Consider the following 11601-nt stretch of genomic DNA (forward strand, 5'->3'; position numbering starts at 1 on the left):
TTTAGGTTTCTTTCACTAACAAATTCGCACTTTGCTGCTCATAAACAAATCCCAATTGAATAACATAGCAAATGTTTGACTCAACTTATTTATATGAAGCAGATATAAAGCCTTTAGTTATTTGTTATAGTTACTCTGTTTATATATGTGTTTACTTAAAACTCTGGTATGTGACGGTGTAGATTTTAAACTTAAAGTTAACGCATTACTACGAGTGTTAAACAAAAAAAGTAAAAAATAAAATGTTCTACGGAAAAATTATGCTAATTATTGTATGTACTTCTTTAATATATAATGATTACACAAAAGAGATTCAAATCAGTACGAATTGGTGGTTTAATTCTTTTCTTTTTCATTTACTCAAAGCACTTACATCATTTAACTATAATTTACTCTTTTTGTTTTAAATTTGTAAGTTTTATACTCATCTAAAAATAAAAGCTTATCTTAATCTTATTACAAGCTTGCTTTTAATTCTCATTTATGAGCAGCAAAAGTAGTGCGCGTAATCCAGTCTTCATTTTGATAAAGACGATGTTAAAAGCTAAAGTAACAACTATAAAACTAAAATATACAATGAAAGCAAGTGCATTTACCCACTTAATATAATAATTAAATTTATGTGTATTTACGCCTCTTTACACTTGTTGCTGTTGAATGTAATTTCATTAATTCATTTATTTTCAACAAAATACTTAACTCCAAATTAAAAATTAAAAGAAAAATAAAAACTAAGGGATTTCCTTTATAACTAAATGAACTGGAAAGTAGAGTATGAGTTAAATAAATATGTACATGATCCTTTGAGGAAAAAAAAATTGAGATTACATTTAAATTAACTAAACAAAGTTATTTCAAATGATAATGCGAAATAGTTATAGCTTTAGCGCCAAATGTGAATTCTAGTTTTTCATGAATTTAATTTTTAGCTTAATATCTAGTTCTTTGATTAGAAGCTCAAATTTGATTTACGTTTGTATATGTATATACAATGAACTCTTGTGCCAGCCTTATTTTTCAATTGTAAAATTTCATATTCATTTTATATCGCACAAAATTTACATCATAAAAATCTTTATATATTACATTCTTAAGAATAATGAGAATTAATTCGCAGTGTTACAACTTAAAATTGACTTCATATTCTCATCTAAATATACAATACACAAATACAAAATTAAACATTTTGCCTAGCCATATATGTTTTACTAAATGTCCCAACAATTCATTTACACTACTTCATTGTACACTTGCTACGTAGGTTTCTGAAAACTCAAAAAAGATATAACACAGCATATGCTGTTTACGAGATACATATTAATTGTACCGTTCTGTGTAGCGAGCTAACTATGAAAACATGCTTTGTAACAGATTTTATAGAAATTCACAGAGCTAAATATGAGCACAGAACTTAAATGAAAAACGTTTTCAATAATTATAGAAGTAAAAAACAGCAAAATATATAATCTCCTTTTGTAGGCAGTTTTTAGAAAACTCAATGTCAATTTAACTAACTACAATATGCAAAATATTTGTCTACACTGCAGCGGGATGAGTTCATTTCCCTTATTGATGTGGCTGAAAGTCGCTATTTTATTTACAGTTTAAACTAATCAATAAGTTTAATGTTTAGTTGTGCACCGGCATTGGCAGTTGACCTAGTAAGTTATTAGCGAATTGTGAGTTCGTGAATTTAAAGTGGCGCTTATCGTAAAATTTTAGCAATGCAGGCGAGTACGGATGATTTTCCTTCAAGTGGATGTAATGAACTTCGGGTTCGCAAGTCGTGTGACCACATTCCTCACAAACGTACATCTTTACATGAAAATAAATTTATAAAAAGATATTTATATAACACATCTTTCAAGTGCTGTTTAATTATTTTACCTTAGCGCGTCGCTCCTTGTACGCGTACTGGTGCTGCACACTGTGCACCTTGAGACAGTGGGACTCTAGCGAGCACCGCTGAGTAAAACTCTTCTCGCACAAGTTACATTTGTATGGTCGTACACCAGTGTGTGTACGCGTGTGGCGTTTCAAATCGAAAGTGTCGTTGAATCCTTTGCCGCAGAATGTGCACAAGTAGCGTTTAATTTCTGAATGGCATTTCATATGACGATTCAATAGACGTTGCAATGAGAAAGCTTTTAAGCAAACGCGACACACAAATTTAGAGCCGTCCGCAGCACAGCTCCCGTTCTCCGAGCCATCAGTGCTAACATTTCCGCTCTTTTTTAAATCGTCTACACAATCAATGCTACGTATACGATGGTGCCCAGAATGAGTGTTTTCCACAGCAAGTGGGTTCTTAATACCATGACCGCCGTTAACAAATTCCAGCTGAACTTCTGGCGGCAGTCCCAACTGTAAAATAGACCAAATACAGTATAAGTTAGAAAACAATGTATATACCAGACTTGAGGTCGATAGTCACAAAACAAGTTCGTTCGGCGTACATTACATGTAACACAACAAATTATTAATCTCCCAAAGTATAAACTAAGAGTTCTAACAGGTATCTTAACAGGTCATTGCAGATTAAGAAGTTTCCTACATAAACAAGGAATCTGGTCCAACAATGTGTGCCGGTTCAGTGATACCGCAGCAGCGACTTCTGAGCATCTACTTCTCGAATGCGACGACGCAGTGTTCTGACTATCTGGAGGCATGTAGAACAAAGTCGTCTTGACATGTGATTAAAAAAACCCGATTGGACTTAGAGAGGGAAAAATAAAATTCAAAATTTCACATCATTTATTCACCCTCCTCCCTAAGAACGTTACATTAAAGAAAAAATACTGGAATCGGCGCAATACCGACTAATCAGATTAGTTGCACTTGGCGCTGAACCCATTACAGCAAGTGTTTCTTTTTCCATTGTAATCAATTCTTTAAGTGGTCGGTTGACGTGGTCCAAAGTTATGCGTCAACATACATATGTACATAAAAAAAAATATATATATATTCCGACGCACTAACCTCCTTCTTTTTTGGANCTTCTTTAAGTGGTCGGTTGACGTGGTCCAAAGTTATGCGTCAACATACATATGTACATAAAAAAAAAAATATATATATATTCCGACGCACTAACCTCCTTCTTTTTTGGAAGTCGGTTGAAAATTAACCAAAATCCCATCACATTTAATGACTGGGCCCATAATTTTTCCGAATTTTGGACGTTATAGTGATCCAATACCTGCCATTTTTTTATGTAGTTTTCTAATAAAAGAGAGAGTACAAACTAAATTTCTTCGAAATCGTATCAAAATTAATGTTTCCGCCCCCAACAGTGGAGGGCGTGGCAATTATCACATCTTTTCCAAATTTCATAATTACCTATTCCTAAGTGAAATTAGAGCACTTGTGCAGTAATGTAATTTCAACGAAATCGTGGCAGGTTAACTATTATTTCCACCAGCCTCCATATAGTCGAAACAATGTGCGCCGGGGCGAGAAAACGGGAGAAATATCTCGGGTCATTATGCCCGCAACCGGAACCAAAGAATCTTTTGGAGTTCCAACGGGAACTAGGACTGAGTGAGGTGCTGTAATTAGGAAGTGGGCACAATAGATCTTCTGATCGCAGTGCATACCTAAACTAACACAACAAATTTCGTGCGATTAATCACTACCATTAACATGTACTTAATTCCTTGTATTTAACTATGTACAGTTCCTTAAAAAACATAAATATTTACATTTTACCTTTCGGAGCAAAGGTATGTATACAAACTAGGCTCGCGAAGAGGTACTTTTTGTTTTGGACAATCTCCAGCACCTAATGTCAAGTTATAAATATTTCTAAATCAATGCAAATACGTATTTTTAGTCTAATCTCTTACTGCCAAATATTCAGCTTACTAATAAACCTAGTACCGCCACTGAGCATTCAAACAAAACGAAAACAATCAAACAAATTTTGTAAAACAGTGTTAAGTTGATTCTGCCTTGGCCTTGATTTTGATGCTTACCCTCTGCTGTAACACTTTGCTTTCGTGCAGCATTGCGACAGTGGGTGATGGTGGCAATATGCCAGCAGCGGTTGCTGCCGCTGCGGCAGCAACACTTCGCAACGACGCAGTAGCCACCATCGACGCAGACCCACAAGAGGAACTTGTACTCAACTTTCTAGAACCCGTACCACAAGAACTTGCATTGGAACTGCCGGTCGAATGAGTTGGACTTACGCTTTGTATCAGGGGCTTTGTGTCCAGCATGGCAGCGCTGGCATCTAGCAAACCAGAGGTTGAAGCGCCCGACGAATTACTCGCTGCCGACGACATTCCATGATGTGCCGATAGGTGGGCCGCATTTGGCGATGGCAGCGATAAATTGCTATTATCGCTGTTGTGATGATGGTGATGCTGCATATGATGAGGCGGAGCAATGTGATGTTGCTGATGATGATGCTGCGCTGAGCCATACGAATGGCCATGCTGCTGGTACGTATGTTGCTGTGGCTGCTGTGGTTGCTGTGCCAACAACATTGGACCACCGTGCTGCATCATAGAAGTCTGCTGTTGCTGTTGATGATAAGGATGCTGTTGTGCATGATGTTGTTGTTGCTGCATCTGCATTAAATCACGCGTTGCATGTTGATACGAAGGTGGTGGCTGTTGCTGTTGGTGGTTCATACCATGATGGTCGTTGTTCATATGCTGCTGATTGCCGTTCATATGTTGCTGACGTTCAAATGGATACGGCTGCATATTTCCGTTTTGGCTGCTACCGATATGATTGCGAGAGATGTTGCTTGTTATTTGTTGAATCAGAGTTTCGTGAAAATTATCTAGGTGACTTGTATTGTTAGTGTCCACAGGTGTTATGGATACAGAGTCAGGGGTAAGCGATGGCGTTGAGACTAGTTCGAAATCTTGTCTAGGGCTTGTCGAGTTCTCGTCATCCACACATTCGCGCTGCAAAAACGAACTGAGGTCAACTGCATCAGAGAGTTGTTCAAGCAAATGGTCTGTCTGCGAGCTGAGCATGAGAGTAGCTGTGAATTGCAGAGGATCCACTGAGCCATTGGGGCCCTGCGAATTGGCCAGGTCCGACATAATAGCATCTTCGTAAGCGGCTGCGTTGAAATTTCCGGAATTCCCCATTGTGGCTTGAATGATGTTTTGTGCAAAAGCTCCGATGTCGATCTTGGCTTCGTCATACTCTATATCGGGCTCATCCTTGAGTATTATGCCATACGCTGAGGGATTATTTCCATAATGCGGATGTCCATGATGGTGATGGTGTTGATGATGATGATGTTGAGTAGAAGGAGAAGAGTTATTATATTTGTTATTATGCGCATGCGCAGAATAATTTGTGTTACCCTGGCCATTGGCAAATGTAGTAATTTCCAAACCACCACTACTGCTGTCATTTAAACCACTACCGACACCACTAAGACCGTTGCTATTTCCATTTCCCGATGCACAGTCGATGAAGCTGTTAGCCTGCTGTTGACCACTGCTATTTCCACCAGCAGCTGACATTAAGTATGCCGCAGCCGCAGCATTTTGAATAAGGAAATTTGAATTTTCATTGAAATTTGCAGAGGATGATGACGAGTTCATTGTGTTTCCGCTTTTCAAGCTCTCGTAGAAAGGAGGAAGAGCACCTGAAGGTGGAGAGTTTGGACCGTAGTTGCTGCGGCCGTCACGTCCGCCGCCCATTCCACCACCAGTGCCGCCGCTGCCACTACCTCCTAGTGTACCTCCAAAGCCCGTAGGTGAACCTGCACCTCCACTCGTGCTCTGGTTGTTGCCACTGCCTGAGCTGTTACCACCAAATCCGCTGGAACCCTGGAAGCCTTGTCCGGCACCAGTTGATGATGTGCGGCCGTGACCTGCAGCTGCAGCTAAAATACCCGGGAGGCTACGTACGAGACGAGGATTGAGACGAGCTTGGGTGAGCACAGCACGCGCTGCCAATATTGCACTACGTCGACGAGCTTCACGTAACTTACGTTCGCGTTCTAAACGCTTTGCATTCAACGAATCAACTTGCTCTTCGTCGCTGTCGAATGAAGCTGACCGTCGTTTCGGAACGTGGTAGTCAATCGGCTCTTGCTGTTCAGGACCGAGGTGCTCAAGCGAACCGGGTGGTAATAAAACTTCGTGTTGACTCTGCCGTTGAGGTGGCGTTGGTGCTGGTTTTGGAGTACGCTGTATAACACTACAACGTACAGCAGGTCCAGGCGGAGGACTAGGACGTTTTTCTAACGGAGGAGGGGTGCTTCGCAAACGTAACGACAATGGTCTATCTTCGGGTACCAATGGCTTTTCGTCTACAATAAGTTTAGACCCATCCGAATCCGAATCTGAATCACTAGAGCTATCCTCACTTGGAGTGGGTGTGAATCGTTGCCTAACAATCTCTACTGGGTATTCCTTGCGTTGTGCCTGTGTTAGTACAATACCTCCGCTGTAGGGTTTATTGCCACCTAAAATCGAAGAAATGAAGCGTGGTTTACCAACTTCTACCTCTGGTTCACAAACTTCTTTGGGTTGAACGATCTCCTCTTGATCTTTAACTTTGTCAGTTTTTGGTGGTTGGGAGAAGGAATCGGCCAGCGATTCCTCGTTACAGTCTTCTGTTTCTTTTGCAATGCTCTCCTGAAGAGATAGACAGCTCTTTGGGAGAGTAATGTCTTGAGATGGTTCTGGTTGGGAAGGTTTGACGGGTGTGGGTGATAGTGGAGATGAAGCAGAGTTGGTGGTTGATGCCTCCGCTGCCAAAGTTGGATTTGCTGGCGATAAGCGATCACTTTGCTTGGCGGCAGTGCCTCCAACTGGAAAGAAGATAAAATAAACATCTGTTAGTAAATACATACATACATGCGTAACTGACGAAAAACAATAACTTTCTTAAGAATTTGTGTGAAGCGTTAACTGTACAAATTTTCCTAGAATTAACGGAAGCAAGGTTAGGTCCTTTCCGAGAATTAACGGGAGCCAAAAATTGTAGTTTATCGAAAAATTCTTTCGTATTTTTTTCTTGTTTTACAACTCAAACGACTTTTAAACGACCTTTCGCACTCAATAACGGTTTAACACAAATTGTTTAAGAACGAATTTCTTTATTTTATAAACTTTTCAGTTAACTGCGCAGAAAACCAACTGGAATTTCAAATAACTGTTTCCATGTCTAGACAGCAGGGAATTGTTGCCACATAACTGTTTTAATGTCAGCGCAAATTGGAGAACTTAACTTGCCAGACGGAAAAATTAAGTAATGGATTATGACTGAAATTGAGGATTATGTGAGGTGGTTATTGTTAATAAAAATATTTTAAATTGCCAATTAATTAACATTTGTCATCGAACGTCTATCAAAACATGAAAGAAGAAATGTAAATACCTCTTATCAGAGCAAACCGTTATAACCTGGTAATTTTTATTAATTCACTGTTAACACTTCCATAACACTAATTTAAATCAAAGCATCTGTCTCACATAAAATCCCAACCTGATACCAATCACTTGAATACATAGGATTTGGTTTGTGAGGTGTCAAAACAAATGATCTTCTCGAGTTTGTAGTTTCACATTTTGTAAAAACACTTAACAAATTCGTAGGTGACATTGTCGCGTCAATATATTTTAACAAATCACTAAGGTAATCTTAAATAACCCTTTTTGCGTTGATTAAAAATATTAAAACATTTCTTGAGAATTTTGAGCGACGAATAGCTCAAATCACGTTATCAGTACTTGTAAACAAACGGATTCGAAAACGGCACCAAAGAACTGTTGTGCCAACAAGTGCAGTGTACATTTGAATTGTATTGTAATAGACTACACTGAACCAAATCCTAACGGGCTCTGTCACACGGTCAGTATTTATTGACGCCATCCAAGTATCGCGATATTTATTGACGGTGTAGCATGCAGTATTAATGGATAGCAAAATTTCTAAAAACTTTGAAATCCCGATCGCGGATCGCAATACCGTCAATAAATATTGAACGTGTAGCGCTTTCAAAACGCTATCCATACATTTCGTCAGTACATCTTTTACTCTCATAATGCGAACATCGAAAACGTATTCGCTCTGCCTTCAAAAGAAACTCAAAAAATTTGAATTAACATCGGAAATTTTAAAATAATTGTGGAATGCATTATCTGTAATTTATATGCCCAAAATAAAAATATTTTCTTGCGTCATAATAAGCGGTCAGCACAAAAACTATGCAAATACTGACGCGATAAATATTGAACATGTAGCATTCGTGCGCGATCCATCAATCTATCAATATGGATAGCTATCGAAATACCGTGATAATTACTGACCGTGTGACAGGGCCCTATGAATGAATTGTAATAGACGTCGTGAGCAATCTGCGTAACCGGCCGGCTTCACATGCTGGGAAATCTCGCCGGCGTTCTGCTTTTTTCTCTCGCAAGCGAGATAGAGTTTTGCTGACTGGGCATTTGACAGCATACATTTTCATTTGTAAAATGTCGCCAAACNAAAATCTCGCCGGCGTTCTGCTTTTTTCTCTCGCAAGCGAGATAGAGTTTTGCTGACTGGGCATTTGACTGCATACATTTTCATTTGTAAAATGTCGCCAAACAAGAAGGTTCAAGCCTTGCAGGCTCTTCGAGAAAATTAGAAAATCTGCATAAAGAGATGTATACTATTTTCAAATGAAAAATGGCTTCCTCTATATTTGTATTTGCCACCGAAATAAACGATGTTGCTACTCGGAAGAATTCTGCGTAATGAGAACATAGCTGTCAAACAACAAAAATGACAGTTGAAAGCAAGCGAGAGCTCGCATGCCGCTCGGTATGCGAGAAAAAGCATGCTTCGTACTTTTTGCGGTCTCTGTGATAAAATTTATTGTTGATATAAGTCATATCAGTGGCAATATTTGGGTGTGGGCGTTTTATATCTTGATATAACGCCACGTCTCCATTTTCTACTAAATGTGTCTAAACATCTGTCAATTATCTGTTTTAACTTTGTCCCGTTTTCTCATGTGAGCAACGGTAAAATTAAGACTGAGTTGTCAAACTACGAAGTGACATCTGATGTTAAGACGGCGTTGGTAAGAAATTCGGTAAGACAGATATGGTTTAACAGTGGAAATTTGCGGTTTCCACCTGTCATTTCTGTCTTAACAGAGCTTTTTTAACAGAATCTGTAGATGCTGGAGACGTGGGGTAGGCATTTGCACGATGGCTTTTAAAAAGTAATTTTGCNTCAAAAAATTTGAATTAACATCGGAAATTTTAAAATAATTGTGGAATGCATTATCTGTAATTTATATGCCCAAAATAAAAATATTTTCTTGCGTCATAATAAGCGGTCAGCACAAAAACTATGCAAATACTGACGCGATAAATATTCAACATGTAGCATTCGTGCGCGATCCATCAATCTATCAATATGGATAGCTATCGAAATACCGTGATAATTACTGACCGTGTGACNTCATCAATATGGATAGCTATCGAAATACCGTGATAATTACTGACCGTGTGACAGGGCCCTATGAATGAATTGTAATAGACGTCGTGAGCAATCTGCGTAACCGGCCGGCTTCACATGCTGGGAAATCTCGCCGGCGTTCTGCTTTTTTCTCTCGCAAGCGAGATAGAGTTTTGCTGACTGGGCATTTGACAGCATACATTTTCATTTGTAAAATGTCGCCAAACAAGAAGGTTCAAGCCTTGCAGGCTCTTCGAGAAAATTAGAAAATCTGCATAAAGAGATGTATACTATTTTCAAATGAAAAATGGCTTCCTCTATATTTGTATTTGCCACCGAAATAAACGATGTTGCTACTCGGAAGAATTCTGCGTAATGAGAACATAGCTGTCAAACAACAAAAATGACAGTTGAAAGCAAGCGAGAGCTCGCATGCCGCTCGGTATGCGAGAAAAAGCATGCTTCGTACTTTTTGCGGTCTCTGTGATAAAATTTATTGCTGATATAAGTCATATCAGTGGCAATATTTGGGTGTGGGCGTTTTATATCTTGATATAACGCCACGTCTCCATTTTCTACTAAATGTGTCTAAACATCTGTCAATTATCTGTTTTAACTTTGTCCCGTTTTCTCATGTGAGCAACGGTAAAATTAAGACTGAGTTGTCAAACTACGAAGTGACATCTGATGTTAAGACGGCGTTGGTAAGAAATTCGGTAAGACAGATATGGTTTAACAGTGGAAATTTGCGGTTTCCACCTGTCATTTCTGTCTTAACAGAGCTTTTTTAACAGAATCTGTAGATGCTGGAGACGTGGGGTAGGCATTTGCACGATGGCTTTTAAAAAGTAATTTTGCGGATTTCATCGCTTAACAAATTTAGAAAATATGCTTTTTCACATCAAAGTACATAACAAAAAATATTTTAATAGAAAACAGCCAAATTTTTGCTTTTATATTAAAATATCAATAGTTGAAGCCACGAAGTTTTCGTGCAAATAAAAAGGCAGCTGTCAAACTTTCAAATTGCCGGTAATAGCTGGCAAGATATACCCGGCAAGTTCTGCAATTCACTTCCGGGTGTTTTGAGCCAAGTTCGCTTTGAACTCAAATTGGCAGCGGATGAGATTCACTCAGAAGTGAATTGCAGAAACTGCCCGATAAGCTTTGATATATTTTGCTCTTGAGCAATGACCGATCTCCATTGGCTATTTGTATTCTAACATATGTATCTTGATATAAACTGTGTTTCACAACGAATAATTATCCAAAATTTTTACTGGATTTTGCTGAAAAGCCTCTCTTGACACAGAAGAGAGCCAAAAAGAGAGCAAAAAAAGCAAGAGAGCTGCAAATTTCTGCAGGCGAAATTTCTGCCAACAANATAAAAAAGCAAGAGAGCTGCAAATTTCTGCAGGCGAAATTTCTGCCAACAAAAATTTCCAGTCATATGTTTGAAAAGCATCTGTTCAAAACGCACAAGGAAAAAGTTGGCAGGTTTATTTTACTTCGTTTTAATAAAACCAAATGAGTGCATCGTGACCAAAACACATTAGTTGTATTTATTTGGGTTATCCAGCTCAGTATCACGATCATTTTTCACGGAAACGGTCTGAATCATTCTTATTGGAGTTGGAAGTGCTAATTTTATACTACTAGCACTAGGAAGACGAAATTATAAAAATGAATTCACTTATATGGGGAAAAGTTAAACCAAATAATCTGTCTTATCCTGAGTTTCACCTGAAAAAAAATTCACCTGAAATTTTGCCATCCGCCCATAGTAAAACCATGGAAACCAAAAATGAAAAGTGAATCGGCTCGGGGAAAATTAAACTCATGATTAGAGCGATGTTACGTAGACGATCATATGATCCCTGGTCACGACACTTTTTCTCTCATTTTTTCCATTCTTACTCTCTTTAACCAACATGCTGATATGGTGAGAGTCAAATGACCAGCGTATTTCTTTGTCTCAGTTGTATTTCTTTCGTCTTTTTTTTACTACTGCTTGTTACATTTGTGTTGTGAAATGACGAACAAATTAAAAAACGGAATTTGTATGTGTATAACAACATGTTAAAAGCCAACAAAACAAGGGCTGCTAGCATTAATTTTATTCTCTACATATGTACTACGTTGTATATATCCACAGCAAAAATGTACCAT

General features: G+C 38.5%; 1 protein-coding gene across 1 annotated transcript in view; it reads right to left on the bottom strand.

The window, feature by feature from the left end:
• Positions 1-6: 6 nt before the first annotated feature.
• The window catches only part of LOC108373394 (protein ovo-like), a 29454-nt gene continuing 17859 nt past the window's right edge, over positions 7-11601 (bottom strand). The window contains exons 2-4 of the mRNA XM_017629266.1: positions 4188-6787; positions 1888-2364; positions 7-1815 (exon numbers count right to left, since the gene is read on the bottom strand). Of these exons, the coding sequence (XP_017484755.1) occupies positions 1630-1815; positions 1888-2364; positions 4188-6787 (3263 nt within the window). The 3' untranslated portion in view covers positions 7-1629. The remainder of the gene's footprint in view (positions 1816-1887; positions 2365-4187; positions 6788-11601) is intronic.

This window comes from Rhagoletis zephyria, unplaced genomic scaffold (genome assembly GCF_001687245.7).
Source record: "Rhagoletis zephyria isolate East Lansing unplaced genomic scaffold, Rhagoletis_zephyria_1.1 Rzeph_scaffold_06654, whole genome shotgun sequence".
In the NCBI taxonomy this organism is placed as follows: domain Eukaryota; kingdom Metazoa; phylum Arthropoda; class Insecta; order Diptera; family Tephritidae; genus Rhagoletis; species Rhagoletis zephyria.